The sequence below is a fragment of the Neomonachus schauinslandi genome, chromosome 8 (genome assembly GCF_002201575.2).
Source record: "Neomonachus schauinslandi chromosome 8, ASM220157v2, whole genome shotgun sequence".
NCBI classification, from domain to species: domain Eukaryota; kingdom Metazoa; phylum Chordata; class Mammalia; order Carnivora; family Phocidae; genus Neomonachus; species Neomonachus schauinslandi.
The window spans coordinates 74,755,441-74,782,616 of NC_058410.1; the positions used below are offsets into that span (position 1 = coordinate 74,755,441).

A 27,176-nucleotide genomic window follows, 5' to 3' on the forward strand; every position below is an offset into this window, starting at 1 on the left:
TTTTTCCTTAGGCCTAATAAATGCTTTTCCTATGAAGGCTGTGTTTGTACATCAACCAATACAAGCATGTAAAAAAAAAAAAAAAAGTATTGTATAATACATTTATTCAGAACTTATGATTTCTTTAAAAATGTTACACAAGTAAACAGGTACATAATTTATCCTAGATTTACACTTAATGTAAACAAATGAAATTAAATGCAAGGCTTTATTAAACATTTTATTCCTAAACAATTTTCAAAGAATGTGCTAAAGTAGAAACAGAATTTTAATAAAATAAACTTTTTATTCCTCTCTTTTACTCCTTCATTTGCCACTTCCCTCCTTGCCAAAAGCTTCATTTACTCTACACAATGCCTTTTTTGGGGGCCCACTGAAACCCACTAGCATTTAGAGTTCTTAAAAAATTAGGGTGATGCACCTCTAAAAGCTGTTTGATAAAATCTTGGATTGATGTTCAAGAGCAGGCATGAGAAGACCACACTCTTCACTGAACTGCCTGAAGAGGTCAACCAGAATGACAATTCCAGCTTCTTCTCAGGAGCACCCAGAACTCTATCACTTTTACTCTTACTGACTTACGGATTACTTCGTATACATTAGGATACAAAATGCTTATTTTGGATATTTATTATAATGCAAATAATATCTCCAGTATTAGCATTCTGTGCCTTATAAATGTAACTTGATACACATATCACTTCATTTCACATGCATTTGTTAATGTATCCATACTTCGATAACCAAGGCCACTGCTTCCTCTTTAAATGATCCAAGAACTTGGACCAGCAACAACTTTAATCATCGCTGCCCACAATTTGTGTCCTGAACCAAGAAATAAACCCAGTATCTGATTGTGGATTACTTGATTTTTCAGATTACTGGTGCTTTTGCAAAGAACTTTCTTCCAAAAAGGACAGAACAAATTTGTTTTAAAGACATGAAGATCACTCTGAAAGAATTTATATAATCTCTAATCAGATACTAGCCACAATAATTTTCCTAGTTTCTTTAATTTATCTTTTGGTATAATGGGAGTGGGGTGGGTGGGGGTGGGACAAGATAAAAAAAAAATTTACCTTATCTTTGTGGGTTAGCTGCTGACTTATAACATCCTCACAGATGCTAGAAGAAGGAACCAAGTTATGTAATTGATAGAACAGTTCCACACTTTTCTGGTGGTGCTGAGGTGTCCTATCTCCCAGCTGATCCCACAATGTTAAAGCTACATGCTATAGAAAAAGATGTAAAAGTGACAGTGTTATGAAACCATAAATTAAACCTTCTTTAACAAGCATTTCCTGTTAGGTACAACAAGCCTCTGAAGGCCAGACTTCGAAGGTCTTCAATATCCATTACGCCACTAGGATGAAATTTACAAGTGTAGCTTTCCATGTGCTCACTTTTTGGTCATACAGGCAATTAGAAACTCTTACGATAGACCTTTAATGATTGACTGATTATTTTCATTTTTTTTAAGGTCCCTCCCTAATGGTATTGTTTTAAACATCAAACATGGAAGCACTTTCTACAGGGCCCAGAGAAGACCCCATTTCACTATTTTAGTGACATTTAGTAAAGTGTTGCTAGAATACATTATCCTTAAGAGGATACAAACCCCACATTGAATATAATTTAATATTTATGGTTATATGTTACAAAATGAAATCTAATTCATAGTCCAAATATCCAAATTATTTAACACACACAAAATAGGTTGTATGTATTTCAGAGTTACATGTGTTAACACAGCACTTGATGATCTATGATAGCATTAATAAAAAATGTAACCATTTTTAGGGTTTACCACTATAATACTGTTACAGAAACCAACTCTAATCTAGCAGGAGAAATGATCCTGTGGGGCACAATGACTTGAAATGAGATAAAGAAAAATTTTTTTTATATATAAAGAATCTACCTACTTAAGATGTAATATAATCCAATATACTTGATGTTCTATGTAGAGGATATCATCTTAACTGTTGTGATCAAAATAAAAAAACTGCATTTTTTTTCTGAATGGCATCATACACTACAGATGATGATCAGACAATACAGAGTTAGAAAAACTTTTCCTGGGAATTTTGGAGAGCTGAGACTGTACTCTATGAAAACCAAAAGTGCAATAACCACATCATGGGGAAATAAGTTTTACTGTGTAAATGATCTTACCTCTTTTTTAGCTGTAATTATTTCCTCTGTGACTTTAGAGCCCTAATTCTTGCCTTCCCTAACCTCATCCTCATCTCCTCTCATCCTTATCTTCTTCCCTCTCACAAAACTGGGGATAAGATTGGCAAAGCAGTGCAGATTAAGCTGGTATGTATCTTTTTCTATACAGTATAATACGAAGAGGTATTCAATGAAGCCTGATTATCATCTTTAAAATCTCTGCTAAGCAAACGAGGTCAAGTACCATCTTAGTCATGTATGTACTTCCTAGAATTTACCTTGAAAAATTCAGTCTTCTCAGCGATGTATCTCAGGTTGCCTGGAGTGAGGGGAGGTCTAATAACCACTGCTACTCTTCCCTGGTTTGGACTTAAGGGTTGGGCAGGCTCCACACTGTTGATGTTCTCCCCGGTGACCATGGCCACAGACTGAGTCAGTCCCACCAGGTCCATGACCAAAGAAATAGCAACACTCTGCACACTGAAATCACTTGCTTGGCTACAAGCATTCATTAGAGTCTGGAGCCACAGCGGAGGCTGCACGTGCTCCCAGTCTGAAACAAAAAGATGGACGCCAACAGGGTTCATTACGATAAACCTTTCATGCAGATTCCAACTTCCAGGTTAATTTCAAAAAACAAAGCACCTCCTACTACCTTTAGGCCTTGATTCGTTAGTAAAACCATGGTTTCTCACCTAGACTGGAGCTTTAAGAAAATAAAGCAGCAACAAGAATTTCATAAACTTTTTTAGTATGTAGTTTTCTTATGCCAAGTCATAAATCTATTTCCCTGCCCTGAAAAATAGTACATTAATCGACACACATGATGTAGCACTCATAGCACTCACTGCACTATGCGTGTGCATATATAAAAATTAAATAATGGTAAACATATATGATGCTAGTCTTAATAAAGGAAACCAATGGATCTAAATGTTACATTACTTTTCTCCAGAGAAAGAAGTTAATGTCCTTCTTAGCTTCTACTCATTTGTAAGCAATCTGTGAAAGACATCAAAATCACAACATTTTCTAATATATCACTATATATCTCCCCATGACGATAGTATTTCATCAAAAAAATCTACAAACTAAGTAACACTTTAAAAAAATGAACTGGCTAAAAAAAAGTCCCAGTTTTAATATCTGAGTGCTCCTTAAAAAAAGGCGTGCCATAAAAAATATTTAAATAAAACCAAGATGACCTTACCAGTCTCCGATTTTTCAGAATGTAAGTCTGAGGTATGGTTCCCCTCAGCAATGTAAACTGGGAAACTGGAGCACTCCAGGAAGAGCTGACAGGCAGAAAGGAAGGCAGAAAGATATTCTTTTGAAGTTTTTTGTTTACTTATGTTTCTCTCTTTTACATCCCCGTGCGAATCTCTGTCCCATTTTGGAGTCTCTCCTTGCTCTCGCTCTCGACTGAGATCCCCTGGATGCTCTGTCGCCAAAGCCTGAGAAAAAGTGTTACCCTGAATGATGTAGAGGTTGATAAGTCTGGTGAGAAACTGCTGGACATACTCCAAGCAGCACTGCATTGCAGTTTTTTGGGCTGTCTTCCCACTTCGGGGTGCTGTCCCCTGAGTGACTATGGAAGGGGGCTGGATGATGGTTTCTTCAGATCCCACGGTGGAGGCCGTTTCTGTCTCAGAGGATGTGCTACCGATGGGGATGGCAGCCGTCCCCTGTCCCTCATTCAGGTCTCTGTCAATGTCATCACTTCGGTCTGCTTGATACTGTATAAACTCAGTGAATCCACTCTCTGATGATCGACTACTTGGTGGATTTTCTCCATCTTCAAACACTTCAGTAGGATTTTCAAGAGAAACTGATGATACCTGATAGACATTAAAAAGAGCACAGGCTAAGTGGTTAAGTGTGTATATTAGAAATTAAAAATTAGAAATGGCCATGTTTTGAGAGAAGTCAGTTTGGATTAGATGATTTAAAACTTAATCTACATGTCTGCTGGAATCTTAGAATAGTTTCTACCACTGATTCGTATGTCTATGATAATCAATAGGAAATACTGGTATGGGTCTAATGAATATATTAATATAAACTCATTTGCTAAATATTTATTATTCACTACATGCATAGCTTAATGCTGGGTTCTTGAGGGCAAAATATGTGTATGCACAAATCTCTAGGATCCATATCCTTGTTTTCAAATGACTGACAATTTATTCAGTCTACTTGATGAAATCACTTTCCTAATGTCTAAACAACGCAAAGAATGAGAAATTTTAAAAAACAAATAAATTCTAATAGGTCATCTGTTCAGAACCCACAAAGGTGAAATTTCTGTATGAAATGTGTAAAGTACCATTTAAAATATGTGCCATTAATCTTACATTCTTTCAATGGTTATTGAACGCACATTATGTGTCAGACACTATATTAGGTACTAGGAATAAAAGGAATGGTTTGTAATCTGAAAGAGAAGATAGGAAGACAATTAAAATATCAAGGAAAGATGGACCAGCTGCTGAGTAGAGCTGGAATGCATTAACCATCCCCTTCCTAAAAAGACAGGAGTACAACCGCCAAGCATATTTTCTGGCTTAGTTTAAGGAAACAAAAGTTGTCCATATCATGAATTGCTTGGGGACTGTGCCAGAGCATAAGTTGAATTTGAATATGAGTACTGTTTAGTAACTAAAAAGTGATCTTAGTGAAGATTATTGAAGATACAAAAAATGTTCTGCGGCTACAAAGCTGGGCCTTGCCCAGTGTTCCTTGCTTCAGTGAAGGACACCACCATTCATCAAATCAGAAGACAGAAACTTAGGGGTGATTCTTGGGATCTTCTCCACCTTTCCTTCCCACTTCCCCTACATCCACTTCAGAACAGCATCGAAGGGTACTGGCCATGAGTTGGCTAAGGTTCTGCCACTTACTAGCTTGGCAAGTTATTTAACCTCTCTAAACCTCAGTCTCCTGATAAATATAACTGAGATAACACTAGTTCCTACATTTTACAGTTGCTGTGAGGATTAAGTAAGACAGTATATCTAAAGCGCATGGCCTAATGCCTGCCAGTTAGTAAGCACTCAATAAATGTTAGTGATCACTCATTACCCTTACCAATCCGCTACTAGGGTTACTGATTGTTTTCTCTTAAATGTAAGGCTAATCCATTTATTTCTGTCTTCAGGCCCCCATCTTGTTAGCATGTTACCACCTCTCACCTGCACTACTGCAGGTCTCCCCACATCCACACTGTTTCTGAGATCCATGCTGCACACTGCAAAGTAATTTATCTATTACACAAATCATGTTATGTCACTTGCCTTTTAACCTTTCAGTGCCTTCCCACTGCTTCTAAAATAAAGAATAAAAGCCCTGGTATAGTGAAAAGGCTCTGTATGACCTGGCCCCTGCCTATCTCAAGACTGCATCTCTCCCCCACTGCGTGCACAGCATTCGTTTCTGCCGAAGAGCCTTTCGGAATGCTTCTTCCTTTCTCAAGTGCTCTCTTCTTTCTACCTCATCCCACCCCCATTTCTCTAGGGCTTCACTCAAACAATCCTTCCTTAAGAAAGCCTTCCTTACACCCACAATCTAGGTCAGATCACCACATTTTCCATATTCCTACCACTCTATGTTTTCCTTCATGTGTTTATCACAACTATAATTAAATGTGCAATTATTTGTTTAATGTAGGCCTTCCAACTAGCAAAAACGGGTCAGGAAGGCAGGGACTGTGCATACTTCACCACTGAATACACAGAGTGGGTACTGGATAAAGAGAGGCTGTTTTCACTGTTTCAAAGGTAAGCACACTGAGGGCTCAGGGAAGTTAAAAACAAAACTTGCCCAACGTTACATAGCAAATAAGGTTAGTAGTTATTAGAAGAGCTTAGCTTAGGTGATTCTAAATTTCATATTTTTACCGTAACCTATCACTGTAACAGTATAAGAACTTTTCATATTATAATGCCAGAGTTTAGAGGCATCTATCAGAATTGAACTGTCGACATTTCTACTTTGAAAGGTTAACAACCACCTAAAACCTTGTATTTTAATACCTTTTTGAAAAGAAGTCTCACTTAAATGGTAAAACTGTTATTAGCTTATTATGGTAAAGTTATTTCTGTATTAATCTTTTTTCATATAAGGATCATAAAACAATGGACGTTACATTAATAGAATTCAAGCTATAAATTCAATTACACTTGTATACATTTGTATGGTCTATATTATATAACTATGTTTCAGATTATTTTATAATAAAATGTCTTTCTGAAAAGAGAAAGAAATGACATGTTTTGGACATTTGGGTATAGATACCCAATACACTAATTTTATAACAACGTACTAAGTGCGCATGGAGACAAAATTAGAGCCACAATTTTTTTTAAAGAATCATTCCTTTACTTATACTTTTAAAAAAAGGAATAAGGAAAATACTCTTAGCTTTCAAATATGATAAATTTTAGACATTTCAGTGAAGACAATACCATTGTGCTGCGGTAAAAAAAAAAACAAAAAACAAAAAACATATGGCCTGAGAATACAGAAACAAACCAAAGAGAGGGAAAAGCATACTCAGGTTAATGCACCATTATGTTAAAAAAAGTATATTACATTGTCCTTCATTTAATATGAATGGATGTTCCCATTTACCTTACCCTGTAACCATCGATAAGTGCCTCCAGATGTTTTCTACGTAGTAAATATTCACATATTTGAATATGCTATTGGGAGAATGCTGAGGTCCTCCCCCTACTGGAACTAATCTCATTCAAAAAACAACAACAAAAAACAGAGCAGTTAAAACCTATTTTAGTCTTATTTCTAAGAAGGTCCTAGAGGCATAAATTAAGGAAACAGCAATACAAAATGAATTCTCCTACAACAGAATCAGTATATATATCACATATAAATAGTAAGCAGGTAAGAAGGAAAATAAGAGACTGATTTTAATTTATGTAGGATAATCCTGGGATATATTTAAATTGATTGTGGGTCAGTGACGTTCATTTCATATACGAAGAGCAATATATTTAAAAGGTCCAATAAAAGAGTTTTAGGATTAATATTTGATGGGAAAGGTTGTATTAGACTATCCTGATAAAATATTTTGCCTGGCTGGAAACAAAAAAGCAACTGAAAAAAAAGTAAGGGCAACTATACAAGCCCAAACCCAGAATTAAGGTAATGAACCCTAAATGCCAGAAAATTTTAAATCTTTGTTTTAAAAGAGAGCCACTGTGCCTAAGTTCAACAGAATTATATACATGTTTTTTTCCATAGGTGCATCACAGGTGTTTTAAGTAAGATACTATGGCCAGCCATTAAAATTATCATAATTCTGTTCAACGTCATAAAGCTAGCATTAAGAATCTGGAAGACTGAATAGAGCAAAAAGACTCTAGATTTTGAGAAGAGCACACCAAAAATTTAGTGTATATATGAAAAGGACGAGTAAAGTTTAGATTATAAAACTGTTGTCCTATATGGTAGCTACTAACCACATGTGACTACTGAGCTTTCAAATATGCCTGATCTGACAAAGGAACTAAATTTTTTCAGTTAATTTAAAATTCACAAAGTAATACTTAATTTAGTTGTGATAAAACTTTTAAATATGTTTAGAACTTGGATATGTGAATCTAATTTTTCAAATATACACTTTATAAAATTAAATACAGATCAAGTATTTCCGATAAAAATTTTACATTTCAGTGTAAAATTTTACATTTCAGTGTGTTTTGAAGATTTAGTACAAAAATGAATGTGAAATAGCTCATTTTTAAAATATTATCAATTTTATATTGAGTATATGTTGAAATGATATTATATTAGCTATACTGGGCTAAATAAAATATAATTAAAATTATTTTCACCTGTTTCTATTTTTAAATGTGGCTACCAGAAAGTTAAAAATTACATATGCTGCTTGCATTGTATTTCTAGTGGAGGGCTGATACAGACAGTTAAATTGCCAAAAGCCTATAGGATGGTCTACTGCCACAACACTCGAATCTAGAAAAAAATTCACTAATATTTAAATGACTACATATAAACTATTCTGCTTTGAAGAAATATAATTGTTCTAATGCCAAAAATAATAGCAAACCTTACCTTTTTGTCTTCCCATTCTTTGACTGAGTTGCTCTGCCCACTTGGAAACTGCAACACACCTCCAGTGTTGGCAGATAAGAGTGGAGGTTGAACCTTGCTAAGGATCTTTGAGCAGAGCCTGAGTGAATCTGTGAGTTCAGACAAGTGCAATGTTTGGAGATGGCTTGTCAGGGCAGAAATCATCCTGAGCAGCAACTGGGGCAAGTGTTCTGTCTGGATTTCAATGTAAGTTTCCTGAAGATGGAAAGTGAAAATGACAAAAGTTTATATAATGTATAACCCCAAAATTCTATTATTTCATTTATTTTTAATGTATATAACAAAAATAATTTTATTGATCTGCAATATTTTATATGTATCATGCTCTTAATTAATATTGTATGGTCATTTTATTACTGACAAAAAATTTCTATTCCCAAATTCTCAATTTAAGTACTCCAAGGTATATAATATAAAATAATCCCAGTTTCATCTGCTATATTACAGAAATTATAATATAAAAAAGTGAACACAATCAGTTAAAGACAAAAGACAGGCTGAACGTCATACCTGACACAGCACCCTCATACTTCTAGTAGGCTTCAAAATGAGAAAGCAAAGAATTGAGGAGAGAAAAGGAGAAAAGATTTCCAACAGTCTTCATTTAATAGAAAGAATTATTAGTGAGTATAAATGCAGCATGAGACCACTATACACTAAACATTTAAAATTTCAGTAACATGCAGCTATGAAGTATATTCCATGTATTATATAAGACTTATATATGTATTATATATATGTCAGAGGACAGAACACTTGGAAAAATTTATGAAAAAAAAAGTTATGCCAAAAGGGAAAAAAATCAACTTTAAAGATGAAATTTATTTAAAGATGCGGTCTATGTCCAACATGAAATATTTGAACTATTGTTATTACACTGCCTCAATACTTTTTTTTTTTTTTTTACCAAGGTGGTCTTACCAAAGAAACTATGTCCAACAAAAAATCCACCAGTAAGCAGAAATTCGTCAGCTGTAACTCAGATGACTCACTACTATCTCCAGGCCCAATCTGAAGTCTGGCGTGCAATGTCCTCCTAAAAGGACAAAATTCACTTTATCAAGTATAAGTGATAAGCATATTCATATCATACATACATAACTTTCTTTTTAATGAGAGTCAACACTGGGACACACACAATGATGTTCCTGTGAACATTCCCTTTCCCCAGGACACTTAACTCCAAGTGGAAAATTTCCAAAGCAAGATTCCTAGGTTTAAATTTCCTGAAGCTCCCATCCTACACTTCCAAGTGTTCTGGGTGGATCTCACTTTTTTGGACTTGCTCCCACTATACATATCATCTCCTAGTTAACATGGATTATTTGCTGCTTGATTTATAACCTCAGGGCCTTTTTTTAATACCAACTTGTCCTCCTGATTTGCTGTCCTCCCTCAACCTCATTCTCTCAAATCCAGAATGCACCCATCCTTTATGGTTTGAGACCAAACATTATGTCCTCCAGGAAGCGTCTTCTGATCATTCCTCCAACAAACATTCACTTTAAATCCTGTAAGATTTAAAGTCCCAAGTACTGTAAGTCCTATAAGACCATATACATTGCCCTACACTCTGAAGACACAAAAAGGATATGATAGAGTCCCTAACCAGCAAAAATATAAGCATATAGACAAATAAATACACCAATGTGGCAGTGTAGGAGTTGATTCTGATGGGAGATTTGAGGGAGTCATGGAAGGCTACTGAAAGGTGGGTCACTTCTCTATAGGACCTCCCAGAGGGGCTGGGGGAGGGTGGGAGAAGAATGTTTTAGAAGAAAGAGCACAAGTGAAGGCTCAGCAGCAGGAGTGAAGGCTCAGGCACTGTTATGTTCAGGGGATAGTACAGTTTCCACTATGAAGGAGGAAACCCAGGCCAGGGCTAGGTGGCAAAAAGACATTCATAATTTCCTCAATATTCCTACCACATTTTAATTTATTAAGGTATCTATAACTTTTTTAAAAAATTTAATTTATTTATTTAAGAGAGAAAGAGAACACAGCAGGGGGGAGGAGCAGAGGAAGAGGGAGAAGCAGACTCCCCGCTGAGCTAGGAGCCTGACCCAACCTGGGAACACAATCCCAGGACCCTGGGATCATGATCTGAGCAAAAGGCAGATGCTTAACCGACTGAGCCACCCAGGTGTCCCAAGGTATCTGTAACTTTTAATTTAATACGAGGAATAAGCATGTGCATGTTTTACTTGTTCCCATTATAAGGTCTCTGAAGACTGGGACTGTCTATATTCCTAGGTGCTCATTATCTATTGAATGAGTAAGCAAACAACTTTATAAACCATTGTAGGGATTATTGTTTTGTATTTTTTTTTTCTATTTTATTATGTTATGTTAATCACCATACATTACATCATTAGTTTTTGATGTAGTGTTCCATGATTCATGTTTGCGTATAACACCCAGCACTGGGTGTTATACTGTTTTGTATTTTTAAAAGACTTCTAATTCCAAGATCGCACATGCTTACTTTTTGACTACATGCTCCCAAGGCTTGAGAGGTTAATCTGGTTCTGAGAGGATTTGGTCTAGAATCCAGAGATTCCACTCAGGTTCACCAGTATTCTTGGGTTTTCAGAGTTTTTAAACTTTATGTCCTAAGAGGTAGAGGGCACTTACTACTCACCAGTGACAATATGGGTTGGTTCTAGGATTTTAGAAACACAAGAATGACCAAGGAATTTGTTATTAAAAGTGGGAATCATTTTGGTAAAGTGTGCTGAGGCAGCAGCCCCAAAATTTGGTATTTTCTCTACAACGAAGAAAAACCAGATTACTATAGACTGGAGAGGGAAATCTTTCATCTATGCTGGTAACTAAATAACTTGTTTTCTAAATTCCTTTTCAATTCTAAGATTATATGACCAATGATTCTATGTTCTAGAGTGACATGACAGAGCCAGATTATGTTTATTAAATAATAGTTGTCAGTAGAATATATATATATCTTCTTTTTTTCTTTTTTAAAGATTTTATTTATTTATTTGAGAGAGAGAATGAGAGAGAGAGAGCATGAGAGGGGGGAGGGTCAGAGGGAGAAGCAGACTCCTCGCCGAGCAAGAAGCCCGATGCGGGACTCGATCCTGGGACTCCAGGATCATGACCTGAGCCGAAGGCAGTCGCTTAACCAACTGAGCCACCCAGGCGCCCTGTTATGTTCAGGGGATAGTACATATATATATTACATACGTATATATATAAGAACATTCTTTTCATTAGACTCAACTTAAAAAAACTGACTTGGGATGCTATTAAATTAAGACAAATGAAATAGTGTAACATACCTACAACATTCTTCAAACCAACGTGCAACGTAATCCCACATATAATAAGGCTCAAAGGAATTAAAGAGAAGGTTGGCAGTTTTAATCAGCTCTGCTGTTTTCTTATTTTCCCTTAATTTACTAAAAAAGGAAAAGAGAAACAAAAACTGAAAAAATATTAACATCTATTTTTTTCAGAATTAAATTTGAGTGCAATGTTGTTAGGGCAGTTCGTATTCCTAGGTAGCTGCTAGAACACTTGCTAGTGAGAAAATCGCAACAAATAATTTTTATATACTGACACTCTATTACTTTATGTGTAGTTACTTCTCCAAATTCAGGTTTTCATACTCAAATGTATGATCAAGATCAGAAATTAGCGTATAAGAAAAAATATCTGTGCTTCCAGCAAAAGAAGAGCAAGTTATTTTTGAACTTTTGAGTGCCTGTTAATATGGCATTACATTCTTTTGTTTCCCTTGGAAATTATTATTCTTAGCTGAAAAACAACAAAATAATACTGTAAAATGCCATGATTACTGAAATTCCATCAGGGAAAAATAATTTATTTCAAGTGGGGAACATCTGGACTATTAAGCACCCACCTACCTACCATCTCCTGCCAACCTTCCTAACAATTAAAACAGTTGTTTTTATATATAGTGAGGTACTGTCAATACAGCTAGCATATCACAGCACAAAAGACTAACTGAATACTCTATGGGGCAATACAGATTATCAGGCAGAGTACAAAATGAAATCAAGTACCAGGGTAGTCAATATTAACTTCTCAAACAAAAATTACAGGAATATTTATCAGAAATCAAAAACTGTCTTAAAATGTTTTAATAATGTAAAACTGTGTTTTAGGAAAGCCCAGGTTATCTCCAAAGCCCACTAAGGAAACACAAATGGAATGCAAATTATGTAAAAGAAACTATAGTCTTGAAACCTTTGTCATAACGACAGATGAGACTGGAAAACAGGCTGCTGAAAGTAGAGAAGAAATGAAAAAGTAAGACCTTGTCAACATGAATCTATCACTGACTAGAGAAAAGGATATGCTAATATTACATGACTTTTCCCAGGGATTAATATATATTTATATATATATGAAAGAAGAAATAACCGTAACTTGAAAAAAAACTTGTTGAAAGAACCCCTGGTGTCCTTTGATTCATTTAACGCCACGTTAAATCTTTTTCTGAACTACGATTTGGTCTCCTGAGTGTGTCAAGTAAGCAAGAGGCACAACTCCATGCAAACATCCAGGCCTAGTACCAAGCAAGGTACAACTTCCATCCCTAACTGACATGTGGCAGTTAATCTCTTCTGAGTTTGGAAAGTGTGAATAAATTCCCTGGAATCTATATCTTCACATTAATTGCTAAAATTTAGTATTCTAACCAGATAGATTGAGAACCAACCTGGAATGTGGTGGTTCTACTATATAATGCTTAAGCTGTAAATGCCTATTTGAAAGATCAGTGCAGTTCATTATGAGAGTTCATACTGCCAGAATACAGTAATATTTAAAATCAGATTTACTCATTCAGAACATAAATTCCATGAGGACATCTTTATATCATGCTTAGGTTTTTGGTAATCCACCTGCTTAACTGAGCATGATCCTTGCTGAAGGGTGGTTCCATTTGAAGATCCAATTCTGCTTTGCACTGAGAATACAATGTTCTAAATACTTCAATTAGGACATCTTCCAGAATTACAGGTCCTAAAATTAATATACATATTAAAGGCAATAATTAATTAGCATTGACACTTCAGGATTATTTACAAGTTGGCCTAATCATAGGATGCTTTAAAACAACTATTTTGAAAAAATAATTTTTTCTGGAAGCTATACTAAACTTCACATTTTGATCTGAACAAATGTTTATTTAAAAATAGGTTGACATAATAAAAATGACAAAATCAAGGAAGTATGTTTTGGCAGTTAAAATAGCAATATACTTGGAAAAGTTATTTAACTTCTCTGAGCTTTGGTTTCCTCACCTAGAATGAGGATAATACCAAACTTACAGGGCCGTTACATGGTTGGGAAAAAAATATTTGTAAGGTGGGGAGCATAGTTCCCAGAATATAATGAGTATTCAATACTTAACATTACTACTAATGTTATTTTAAATGATATAAAAATGCACAAGGCAAATTTTGCTACAACAGATGCTAATCTCCTTAAAAAAATTTTCTGAACTTCATCTATTATCACACAATAGCTAAAATAAATTCTCAAAGCCACTGAACAACTCAAATTATTTTTATATTTAAAATTTTTCATTTTTACTTTGAGTTGGTGAGAAGACATGCACATTTGCTAAAACATCTGCATGTAATTTAATAAAATTACATACTTTATTATTTCATTTTATTGTTTCTAATATTTTTGGTTTTTCTTAATTTCTGTCTCAGGTGCCATAACTAACTTCCCAACAGAGCTAATATCTGAGAAATATACAATGAAGATAGGGAAAACACAGAAAACAAGGGGGATGTGGGGAATCAAGCTGAGGGAGAGAATGCATAAGACAGTCATAATAGATCATAAATGCTTCAATAACTTAATCAGGATTAAGAAGAGCTTAGATAGTATCTTTAAAACGATTCCTCCATTATATATATATCACAAGGTAAAAATATGAGAACATATGGCTTGGATGTATACATCTGTATCTTCTTAATGTTCTAGAGTAAATTTTAGGTTAAGAAATTGTTGAGAACCTGTATTTGAAGGCCACCTCAAAATACAGCAATTTCTCTACATAATGATTTTGTCTTATTTTTATTATGAAACAGTACAAAACAACCACACGTGATCTTATGCCCTAGGACAGTATATATTACCTAGTTCAGGTTTGTCAAGTAAACTGATTAAAATACGAAAAGGTTTTAGATCCTGCATTAAAGTGCTCTCTTCTCCAAATCCATTCACTTGTAAGATCCCCACCATTGCCTTTAAAAAAGAAAAAGTATATTAGTCATTTAAATAAACAGATGCAAAGACTTTTTTCTTAAGAAAAAATTTAAATACGACCATATGTAATGGAGATTTACATCTATTGCTTTTCTGAAGTTCTTTCACTGAAGTTAGCTTTCTTCCCCTGCTAAGGGGAAAAAAAAGTTATATTCATCCATTTGAGGGGAAAAAAGAGTGCTTACATTTTCTCTAGAAAAAAAGTGGAAAAGTTAAAGAAAATCTAGAAACATAAATTCATGAGTTACTTTGACTTTTTGCCTGAAAGATAAAAATGTTTCTATTTAATATCATCAACAGGCCCCAAAGTATGGCACAGTACCGTGACAGCGTCTGTTACTATTCAATTGTCTTCCCACTGGTAACTCAAAACTGTATTCTTATAACCTCACTCATTTAAAAATGCTTCAGATACCATGTATTTTCTGTTACTATCTTGAATATCTCATAATTAAAGTAAAAATAATATAAAATAAAACTATGGCTCATTTTAACCTTTCCATTACAATAGTAGTTTTACCACATTTAGATTCCTCTTGCAACCAAAATTTCCATGAGACTTCAGAGGAAGTAACACAGGTCCTAGCTCATTTTTGGAAGAGCTCCAATTCATAGGGCAGACAGGTGAGAAGATGAAACTATGTTTTCATAAAGTCATGAGAACAAAGTTAAGAAAGATCTCTGGACTTATAAAGAAGTGAGTCTATCTTAAGATTACTTACTCGTTTTATTGTAATCATTTGCTTGTTACAGTCATTCTTAGGATATTTGTGAGCCTTGTCTCCACCCTTCAACGATGAACGAATTCAATTAAGGCATGACCTTGTCTAACACTTTGTTGAGTAACTCCACTGATCAGGGAGTAACCAAAAAATAAAGTGAAAGCATTCATTACCTGGACCAACAATTCTTTTGAAAAGGTAGTGAAATAGTAAGTGGCATGTTCTTCAGGATTACTGTGCCTTGTGCTTCTGGGTCCTATCATAGCACCGTTGTTATCAAAACCTCCATGGAAGCAAATAGCAAAATAAATTAAAATGGAATTCTCCTGTTGTTCACTAAATACGAAAACAGCAAATATCTCAAAAACAGCACCAAACACTTACCAATTAGTAGCCCAATCAATGTCAGCAAGAGAGATCATTTTAGATAGTTTAATAAAGGGAAACCAGTTCAATACTTAAGTGAATATCATAGTATTCTTCCAGCATTATCCTGTATTTTTTTTCAATCTTACTAAGAGTGAAATAACTGAGGATTCAGAAAACCCAAGATAAGTTATATTGTATCTTTTCACTCTGGGCAGTAAGGAGTTATGAAGACAGGCCAAACACTCACAGAAAGTATGGAAGAACAAAGCAGTTATTGCTTGAGTGGGAGACTGGTAAGGAACCGTGTGCGAGACAATAGTAATTGTTGATTCCTTTGATGACTTCGAAGTTTTGGAAATTGTTATTATTTTGGTTATTAATTTATCTTTCCTTGTCTACATACTCTTGTCAAAGGAAACATGACTTATGGGTTAAAATAGCCTCTGTTGTTAAGGTTTTGATATTTTTTCATATAATACACAGTTTATACTATTTATATTTTTACTGTCTATTTAAGCAGACTATGAGTTTCTTCATTTAGGACATACATAAAACTTGATAATATTTAGGTATGGCAAATTTCCCTCTGTCTTTCCTCAGCTAAGACCATACACATCAAACACCTACCAAGAAGCCATGCATAAAGTCTCCGGTTCAGGGACATATCCCTCCTCAGTACTACGTGAAGGGCTGCTGACAAGATCCTGATCATATCTGGTCGAGTGGCCTGAAAAAGTTAGAAACGTGGTTTTACTTAATCACATACAAAAACACATTCCTTTCTTTCCTCTTTAAAAAAAATCCCACCTTGCAATACTCAGAATGTTACGGCTTAGGAGGTAAGTTTCATATAGGACTCATTTGACTTTTCAAACACAGGAATGATTACTTCCCTTTTACAGATTAGGAAACAATAAGAAAAGGTAGCACAGATATTTAGTTGCATAACTCAATTATTTTAATCTCCAGTTTAAAGTTCTTTATCCTATCCAATATTAGCAAGATCTGACACAAAACAAAAAAAATGGAGAGAAATGGAACAGATTCAAGAAAATCGTAGGCCTTTAGTCTTTCACATTCATAGGGGTGTCAATTGGCAGTAATTAAGTTAGAAGTTCACGATCTTCATCAATTCCAAGTCTTTCATTTCCTGATCTTTAAAACATTTTTATCTTGTATTTCAAATATATAGAAAAATAAAGAAAACAATATAACGAAATGCTTTTGTACCCATATCCAACTTTAACACATCTTAATTTTTTTTTTTCATTTTACTCCAGATCTTCTAAAGAGAAAATTCATTTCTTTCTTTGCATTTCCTAATAGTCTTAATTAGATGTTCAAAAAATGATTTCCTAATGGTCTGGTTTTAGCTAAAAGAGGTGAAGTTAAAAGAAAGATAAAAGGAAGACAGCTAATTGAATTGCTATTAAAAGTATTACTAGATAATGACTTTAGAATAGAATCGTGGAATCTGAGCATTAGAAGGTAATGTGGAAATCAACTACAGTCTAAAAATCATTCTAGAATAAAAAAACAGAGCCTCACAGGGCCTAAGTACTTAACCAAATATCTGGTTAGTACCTCACCTGAATAAAGAACCTTTTTTTTTTTAATTTGAACAATTTTTTTTTTCTTTTTGAGAACAGACTTCTTAATCATTGACTTGTCAACTTTTCACTACACCATGCTCCTTGACAGTACTGGAAAAGGATGCACCCAGCTTATTTATTTTAAAGGAATCTTAGAAATTTAAGATGTTACAGAACACAGATCACCATAAGCTGAAAAAGTATGGTCACTCATCTGAGCACAGATGCCTTTTATTAACCTAAGAAATTCTCAAAGGGTGGTTCCTGAACTCCTGGGGATTTCTAAGACCCTTTCAGGAGGTCCAAAAGGTAAAAACTATATTCCTGACAATACCAAGATGCTATCTGCCTTCTGAGATGTGTTGACATTTGCTCTGATTGAGCAATACTGGGTAAACCTGCCAGCACCTGAGCATGAACAGAAGCAATACAGCAGTGGCATTTACTGTCCTTGGAGTCGGGATTTTTTACTGTCATGTACTTACAGTAAAATTAAAAACAAAGACAAAAAAGCTAGTTTCCCTTAGGAATGTTGTAATGAAGCAGAAAAAAGTTTATTTTATTAAATATTAGCCCCTGCACCCAAATCTTTTAATACTGTGTAATGAAATGGGGAGTATACACAAAACACTTTTGACATTACAAGACAGATGTCTTGAGGAAAAGCACTGTGTGACTGTTTGAATTGTGAGCTGTACTACTCGTTTTTGTTTTGTTTTTTACCAAATACCACTTTTACTTGAAAGAGGGACTGATACAAACTATGATTACTCAGACGTGACCACCTGGCAGATATTTTCTCAAAAATAAAGGGAGACTGTCACTTCAAGAAAAACAATTAATATTCATAATAACAGAGAATAAATTTTGAGCTTCCAAGAGAAAATTACAATTGTTAAGATTTTATTTTTAAGGGGCACCTGGGTGGCTTAATCGTTAAGCATCTGCCTTCGGCTCAGGTCATGATCCCAGGGTCCTGGGATCAAGCCCCGCATTGGGCTCCCTGCTCAGCGGGAGGCCTGCTTCTCCCTCTCCCACTCCCCCTGCTTGTGTTCCCTCTCTCGCCGTGTCTCTCTCTGTCAAATAAATAAATAAAATCTTAAAAAAAAAAAAAAAAAAGATTTTACTTTTAAGTCATCTCTACACCCAACATGGGGCTTGAACATAACAACCCCAAGATCAAGAGTCACATGCTCTACCAACTGAGCCAGCTAGGCACCCCAAGAAAATTAAAATTTTAGAAAATCTGTATTTGGCTTGAAAGCTTCCCAATACCTAAAAAACTTTACCTATGAGATCGGTGGTAGTAGTAAGCAATGTGACAGTTTGTTATTGTGTTAACCTCTGGAATATCTGCATAATTCAGGAAACTAACATTTTCCAAATAACCAATCATGATGTTATAAAAGCGTGTTTGGGGGCACCTGGGTTGCTCAGTTGGTTGAGTGATGGACTCGACCTCAGCTTGGCTCCTAATCTCGGGGTCCTGAGTTCAAGCCCCACCCCATGCCCAGCGAACAAACAAATAAAACTTTGGGTAAAAGATGTATTCAAAGTACAAGACAGATCAGATTTTCATGAAACAGAATATGAAAAGTTCACTGATTTGGTTTTAGATTCCATATTACAATTAATTTTTTTAAAACTACAGCTTATTGAGTTTTGGTGCAATATCGAAGAATATGCTGTTTTAACAACAGCAAAAGACTGCTGAAACACTCCTCCCTTTTCCAATCATGTATCAGTGAGAGATCTTTTTCCATACACTTCAATTGAAAGAAAAAAAATCACAAAAGATTGAACACAGAAGCAGATATGAGCATTCTGCTCTGTACTATTAGACCAGACATTAAAGAAATTTGTGGAAAAATAAAACAATGCTACTTTATTCACCATTTTTTTTTAATGTGTTGGCAAAGAGTTACTTTCATAAAAAGTTATCTATACTAACATGATAACTTTGTTACTGCTATCTTTATTTTTATTTATTTTTAAGATTTCACCTTTTCATTTGAGAGAGAGGGAGGGAGAGCACAGAGGAAGAGTAAGAGGGAGAAGCAGACTCCCCGCTGAGCAGAGAGTCCGACTAGAGGCTTGATCACAGGACCCCAAGATTATGACCTGAGCTGAAGGCAGACTCCCAACCAACTGAGCTACCCAGGCGCTCCTGTTACCTGTTATATTTAAATGAATTAGTAAATATTTAAAAATCTGTTTTAATTTCTAATATGATATAGACAGATCTAAACTACATAAGCAAAATATGTTTTTAGGATCCTCAATATATTTTTTTAAAGATTTATTTATCTTAGAGAGCGAGCGAGCAGGCGCACACATGCAAGTGAGCATATGAACAGGGGAAAGGACAGATAAAGAGGGAGAGAATCCTCAAGCAGACTCCCCACTGAGTGGGGAGCCCAAAGTGGGGCTTGATCCCAGGACCTTGAGACCTTGGGATCATGGCCTGAGCCAAAATCAAGAGTCGGACCCCTAACCAACTGAGCCTCCCAGGTGCCCCAGGATCCTCAATATTATTTATTTATTTATTCATTCATTCATTCAAGATTTTATTTATTTATTTGAGAGGGAGTGAGAGAGAGCACACGGGCAGGACCAACTAAGCCACCCAGGTACCCCAGGATCCTCAATATTATTTATTTATTCATTCATTCATTCAAGATTCTATTTATTTGAGAGGGAGACAGTGAGAGAGAGCACACAAGCAGGGGGGAGCTGGACAAGAGGCTTGATTCCAGGACCCTGGGATCATGTCCTGAGCTGAAGGCAGATGCTTCACCGGCTGAGCCACCCAGGCACCCCAGGATCCTCAATATTTTTAAAGAGTGTAATAGGGTCCTAAAACTAAAGCATTTGAGAACTGCTGCTCTATCTAACATCAGATATGAAGATTACAGACATTTTCACAAAATCTTGGTAAGTACTAATGTCTTGGGGTGCCTGGGTAGTTCAGTTGGTTAAGCATCGGACTCTTGATTTTGGCTCAGGTCATGGTCTCCAGGTTGTGGGATCAAGCCCCCTGTCTGGCTCCCTGCTCAGCAGGGAGTCTGCTTCTCTCCCTCTCCCTTTCCCTCTGCACATGTGCTTGCTCTCCCTCTCTCTCTCTCAAATAAATAAATTAAAAAAAGATTTTTTTTAAGTACTAATGTCTCTCAATCTTATTTTGGAAAAAAAAAAAACAACTCTTTTATTTTTAAAAAAAGATTTGTTTATTTTAGAGAAAGTGCATGCTTGGGGGGGAGGCCGGGGAAGAGAGAGGGGAAGAGAAGCAGACTCCCTGCTGAGTGGAGCCCGACACAGGCTGCATCTCAGGACCCTGATATCATGACCTGAGCTGAAATTAAGAGTCGGTTGCTTAACTAACTGAGCCACCCATGTGCCCTCCTCTCCCCCAAACTACTTTTTTTTTTTTTTAAGATTTTTTATTTATTTATTAGAGAGTGAGAGAGAGACAGTGAGAGAGAGAACACAAGCAGGGGGAGTGGGAGAGGGAGAAGCAGGCTTCCCGCTGAGCGGGGAGCCCGATGTGGGGCTCGATCCTAGGACTCTGGGATCATGACTGGAGCTAACGGCAGACACTTAATGACTGAGCCACCCAGGCGCCCAAACTACTCTTAAGAACGTAAGAAGTCACTTTTTGATTACAGTTGACATTGCCACACATTTCTAATATGGAAAAGAACTCTCACTTAAAGATATAAGTATTAGAGATTAGGGTCAACTCTCCATGAAATAAGTAGAGAGAGTCTAAGAACCCATCAACTGCTGAAGCTATTAACAGCAATCACTTTTGGGACAATGTAATGAAGGCTCTCTTAAGTTACGATTACAATCAATATTTGCTTAAAATTGATTATATATGAAAGATATGGAAAGAGGAAAAGTGGGGAACAAAGATGATTTGTCTTTCCATATTCTCAGGTAATCTAAAAATCTGGTAGAGTAATAGGGGGAAAATATAATTGGGTCTGGGTAGGGTATGTATTAAAAAAACATTAAATACAGCTATTGGTTTTATAATACAAATTATATAAGGTAACGCTTAAGAAAATCTTGGCTGGTAGGAATACAGAGGTGGTACATTAAGAAAGTACTGAAGGAAATTCAGCTAAACAAAAGGTTGAGAGGGGCGCCTGGGTGGCTCAGTCCTGAAGCGTCTGCCTTCGGCTCAGGTCATGATCCCGGGGTCCTGGGATCGAGCCCCGCATCGGGCTCCCTGCTCCGCGGGAAGTCTGCTTCTCCCTCTCTCACTTCCCCTGCTTGTGTTCCCTCTCTCACTGTGTCTCTCTCTGTCAAATAAATAAATAAAATTTAAAAAAAAAAAAAAAAAGGTTGAGAAACACTGGTCTAATGAGATTACAAATTAAGTTCTTCCCAATTTAAGTCTACCATGACTTAATCCCTCAGATCTTGCTGAAGTCACCTATCAGTATACTGAAAGACTAATAACGTTAAATGCTTGGAAGGGAAGAAAACAATGGGAAAGTTTAAGAGTAAAGGTCAATACATTTTTTTCAATAAAGACCCAGGTAATAAATATTTTAGGCTTTTGAGCCATATACATTACTTTAGCATATTCTTCTTTGCTTTCTTTTATGAGTCTTTAAAAAAGTCAAACTCATTACACTACCTGACAAGCTGTTTGCCCACCCCTATACTGGTAAGTTTAGACTAGACTTATGTCCCAGCAGGTGTTTCTGTGAAAAGCCAGAGGCAGAGTAAAAGCCTCTGGTTTAAGGATGGAAAATCTCAAAAACAGAAAATGGGGACAGTTTATGTCCCAATTAGGGACTACAGGCAATGACGTGTAAAATTCTTCAATTATTAATAATTCAATTTCAAACTGAATAAAGTAATAAAGAAAAATGTGAGCATGACAGATCACAATGAAAATTCATTAGTTATCTACTAACCATAGTTCTTACAAAAACCCAAAATAATAGTCTTTTCTGCTAATGACTTTTTAGAAATAAATACCTCTTTCCAAGGTAGAAATTTTCCATATCTTATTACTTTTGTTCTTCCATTCTGAATGTTCACATATTGGTGTTCTACATAAGTCCTTATCAAAGTTTAGAACTCAAAAGAATTCAGACCACCTCTTTAAAAATGAAGACATTGATTATATTTTCACCAATGAAACACTTCACTCATGATTTGTTAATTGTTCTCATTTGTAATAAAACTACTAGAGACTGTCACAGTGACTGAATATTTGGCTTTCAAACAGCGAACTCTGCTACGGGTCTGACATAAATCACCAAATCGCCAAACTAAGAAAAGGTAAATTACATCAGGACAGAGATAACAGCTGGGTAGAAGGCCTGGGTCACAGAGTCCTGCGTCACTCAAAGCTAGCAATGATTACCTCTTGTTTTTTATAGGTTAGAACTTTTTTTATTTTTTTTTTAATTTTTTAAATTTTTTTAAAGATTTTATTTATTTATTTGAGAGAGAGAATGAGAGACAGAGAGCACGAGAGGGAAGAGGGTCAGAGGGAGAAGCAGACCCCCCGCCGAGCAGGGAGCCCGATGCGGGACTCAATCCCCGGACTCCAGGATCATGACCTGAGCCGAAGGCAGTCGCTTAACCGACTGAGCCACCCAGGCGCCCAGGTTAGAACTTTTTTTAAAGGTATGAAAAGTCTATTTTTATTTCCATGTTCTTATGCAAATCAATAAACTTTTTTTCAAAATTTCCATAAATTCTTTTTTTTTTTTTAAATATTTTATTTATTTCCTTTGAGAAAGAAGGAGAAGACGAGTTGCGGGGAGGAGAAGCAGAGGGGGAGGGGGAAGCAGGTTCCCCGTTGAGCAGGGAGCCTGATGTAGGGCTCAATTCCAGGACCCTGGGATCATGACCTGAGCCAAAGGCAGACGCTCAACCAACTGAGCCACCCAGGTAACCCTACAAATTCTACTCCTTAAAAAAGGAACTTGTTCACAGCACCTGGGTGGCTCAGTTGGTTACGTGTCCGACTCCTGATTTCAGCTCAGGTCTTGATCTCAGGGTTGTGAGTTCAAGCCCTGCATGTATTCTACATAGTATGTATTGTACTTACCAATTCATAAAACAAAAGAATTCAACTTAAATCCAACTTAAAAAATAACTATACATCAGGAATCTATGGTTTTCCAAAGAATTCCTTATATTAATGTCATTATTAATGTTTTACCTGACTCATGTGGAATGGAAAACAGAAGAGTATGAGGTCCAATGTGCTTCTCTGTACAAGTACACTTGAGTCCTGCACTGAAGTACTTACTGCTTCTACCTGAAATAAAGAGAGCCTTTAACATCTATTGCCTGTTACACTGGGAAAGATTTACCATGCAAGTGGAATGCTTCATTTTCTCCAATAGACAGAAGTATCCTTCTCAGTTTCTTATCACTGATGAAATGTATTTACATTATTTTGAATAGGTAAATATATTATGATGGTTTAAAAAAAATTAAGGCACACAATAGAATATATACAGCAAAAAGTTCTCTCCCATATTTGTCTCCCAACCACTCAATTTCCTTTTTGCATGCAACCAGTATAACTAGTGAATATTTCCTACAAATATAAGTAAATAAAAACACACATGCATATATCCCAAATTTTGCCTTTTTCTTTTAATAATAGATTTTGGAGATCTTTGCTTAATACTACATACACAGCTTCACTATTTTTTCATGGCTAAAGACTCTATTTCATAGATGAATCCTAATTTTTTAATAGGCTTCTAATGATATTTATGCTGTTTGTAAATATTTATTTATTTATTTATTTTTAAAGATTTTATTTATTTATTTGACAGAGACAGAGACAGCGAGAGCAGGAACACAAGCAGGGGGAGTGGGAGAGGGAGAAGCAGGCCTCCCGCTGAGCTGGGAGCCCGATGTGGGACTCGATCCCAGGACCCTGGGATCATGACCCGAGCCGAAGGCAGTCGCTTAACCAACTGAGCCACCCAGGCGCCCCAGTTTGTAAATATTTATTATTGTAAATAATGCTACAATATACAGATGTACAAGTACCCATGTAGGATAAATCCCTTAAAATAGAACTGCTGGGTCTTGGGGTATATGCATTTGCAATATAAATAACGCAATGCATTCCATTAAGGTTATATATATTTATATTCCCACCAGCTTTGTGTGACAATTTCTGTTTTTCCATGTTTACCCGTGTGTGTGTGTGTGTGTTTCCATTTTTGCCAATCTGATATATGAAATTGGTATCCTGGTGTAGTTCTTTTTTATACTGTATGATCCCATTTATATAATATTCTGGAAAAAGTACAACTATAGGAACAGAAATCAGACCAGTGTTCACAAGGGCCTGGGAGTATGAAGAGAAATAACTACAAAGGGGCCCAGAAGAACTTTTGGAGTGATGTAAATAGTCTTTATTTTGATTATAGTATTGGTTACTCAACTGTAGGCATTTGTCAAAATTCATACTACTGTACACACAAGATTTTATTTTCAGTGTACATTAATTATAGTTTAATAAATGTAACCAAAAATCTGCATAGAAATCTGTCATTTCATAATCATACGGGAAAAAAGTGCAGGATGATTAACCATAATTACAAAAAAAAACACCTTTTCATAGTGACCGTTGAAGGTTTGTTTTTTACTCCTTGCTAATTTTCACAGTATAGCACTCTACAGAGATAAAAGGTTTCCCTCTGTTCTTAATCTAGAAATTAAAAAGTATAAGCAATCAATGTGATTTTTTGGGTACTATCTTTCACCATCTCCTTTGGTATTATATCTTCTTGTGTAAATTCCATACAGAATCTGGCTGTCACTTTGTTGAAAATCCATCATTCCTATAATGAAAGCTATGACTGAGGAGAAGGTCTCCTTTGGAATGACATAATTAATGTGGCTATGTTAATAGTGGTCTGATCAGTTATAAAGATGGTAATAAAGACCATTTATTTGCTTGAATAACAGCTGGAGATAACATATAACCTACAATTCCTTCCCCATGAAAAAAATTTTTTGAAGCTTTTAAAAACAATACTTAGTGACTAATTTGGTCTTTAAGTTTCCTTGATGAAAACTGTGAGTTCCATGAAAACAGGAACTCTGTTCGTGGCACAATTCTCACTATCTGTCTGGAATAGTGTGCCTGGCTCGGAAGAAGTATGTTACGTGAGCAACCATACATAGACGTACCATTAGCTCAATATCACTGCCAATTATATAAAGTTGATCTTCCATGGAAAGCTTCCTGTTCAAATGGGCGAGAACATATGTGATTCCTGGTAACCGTACAGCAGGACTGGTGAGGAGACTACCCCAGAGAGCACTGTAGAAGGCTGACTGGTCCACGGCAGCAGCAACCTTTTCCAACAAGGTGTTTGTTCTGAGATACAAAACAAAGGGGCTTAAGAAAACAAGCATTTAGTTTCACGTTGTTAAAAAGAAATTCTTCTCCTCCAGAATGTATGAAAGCATTCCCACTGTTGTTCCATGCTTTGCCCTGGAGACAAGTGTGATAGACTAGAACTGTATACTTCAGAGGACTGGATTTCAGCCATGGCTCCCCCATTTACTAGCTGTGTAATTTGGAAAAGTCACTTAATCTTTCTTCAGTTCCGTGTCCTGATCTGTAAAATGAAGATAACAACAAAACACCCCTAGTCCTATACATCTTAGTTACCAGTAATCCTACAGCAGAATGTATTTGCTGTTGAATTTCTATGAAATTCTTTTTTTTTTTTTTTAAAGGAGGCTCTACACCCAGTGTTGGAGCCCAACATGGGGCTTGACCTCATGACCCCGAGATCAAGACCTGAGCTGAGCCAGATGCTTAACCAACTAAGCCACCCAGGTACCCCTCTATGAAAAATTTTAAAAATATTTGAGAGAGAGAAAGCATGCACATGTGTACTGCATGTGTGCACAGGGGGAGGAGCAGAGGGAAAGGAAGAAAGAGAATCTCAAGCAGGCTCCCTCTGGAGCCCAACAACCTGGGGCTCAATCTCACATCCCGAGATCATGACCTGAGCAGAAATTATGAGTTGGGACACTTAACCGAATGAGCCACCCAGGTGCACCCCTCCCTTAAGTAGACTCCACACCCAGCATGGAGCTCAGCGTGGGGCCTGAACTCACAATCCTGACATCAAGACATGAGCTGAAATCAAGAGTCGGACACTTAACCAAATGGGCCCCTTCTTCCCCACCCCATGAATTCTTAAAGGATGTTTTCCAAATGTTTCCTTCTCTTTGAAATCATATTATGTAATTCACAATAACTTTGAAACTTTGTTGGAGATTCTAGCAGGGGAGCACAGCTACTCATATAGCCTTGACCGAAAAATGGTCTTCCTCTATTGTGGAAGGTTGTCCACTTTGATCAAGCACACAGCTTCAGGAGGGACACACATGGAACAGTGAAGGAAGAAGGGGCCACCTGCCTAGTCAGCCAGGTCAGTTGAATCAACCCTAGTGATCAATGCACCGGTGACAGATGTCACAGCCAGATTTCCTCACATCCTGTAATTCATAAAACTTTAATGAATCAGACCTATAACAAAATCAAAGATGCATTATTGCTTTATTAAGGACTACATTTAAAAATAAATTACATTTGATTTGTTTCAAGCACAGAATAACATAACACCTAAAAATTTATTACACTGTAGTACAGTAGAGTCAGAATCAAAAGAATCTGATGATGCGTTCTACTGTTTACTTGCTATATGATTTAACCTAACACTATACTCCCTTCTGGCCTTAATAGATCTATGGATTAAAAGAACATGTTTATAAATCCCTTTATTAGAATTTGTGTAGAATAACTGCTAAAACATAATGCTATGGTCTGAATGTTTGTGTCTCCTCAAAAGTCATGTTAAAACCCTATCCCCCTAAAATGATGACATCAAGAGAGGCA

At 36.1% G+C, this 27,176-nt stretch overlaps 1 protein-coding gene across 5 annotated transcripts in view; it reads right to left on the minus strand.

Moving 5' to 3' along the window:
- The window catches only part of DOP1A (DOP1 leucine zipper like protein A), a 78,089-nt gene that overhangs the window by 39,890 nt on the left and 11,023 nt on the right, over nt 1-27,176 (minus strand). For 2 of the 5 annotated variants that reach the window (XM_044917618.1, XM_044917615.1), the window contains exons 4-16: nt 25,451-25,640; nt 23,451-23,549; nt 16,293-16,392; nt 15,470-15,552; nt 14,445-14,553; nt 13,194-13,314; nt 11,604-11,723; nt 9,226-9,340; nt 8,815-8,844; nt 8,266-8,499; nt 3,386-4,013; nt 2,454-2,728; nt 1,080-1,232 (exon numbers count right to left, since the gene is read on the minus strand). In XM_044917618.1, the coding sequence (XP_044773553.1) occupies nt 1,080-1,232; nt 2,454-2,728; nt 3,386-4,013; nt 8,266-8,499; nt 8,815-8,844; nt 9,226-9,340; nt 11,604-11,723; nt 13,194-13,314; nt 14,445-14,553; nt 15,470-15,552; nt 16,293-16,392; nt 23,451-23,549; nt 25,451-25,640 (2,257 nt within the window). Of the gene's footprint in view, nt 1-1,079; nt 1,233-2,453; nt 2,729-3,385; nt 4,014-8,265; nt 8,500-8,814; nt 8,845-9,225; nt 9,341-11,603; nt 11,724-13,193; nt 13,315-14,444; nt 14,554-15,469; nt 15,580-16,292; nt 16,393-23,450; nt 23,550-25,450; nt 25,641-27,176 lie in introns of all 5 variants that reach the window. The other 3 variants (XM_044917617.1, XM_044917616.1, XM_044917619.1) reach the window with 3 other exon arrangements.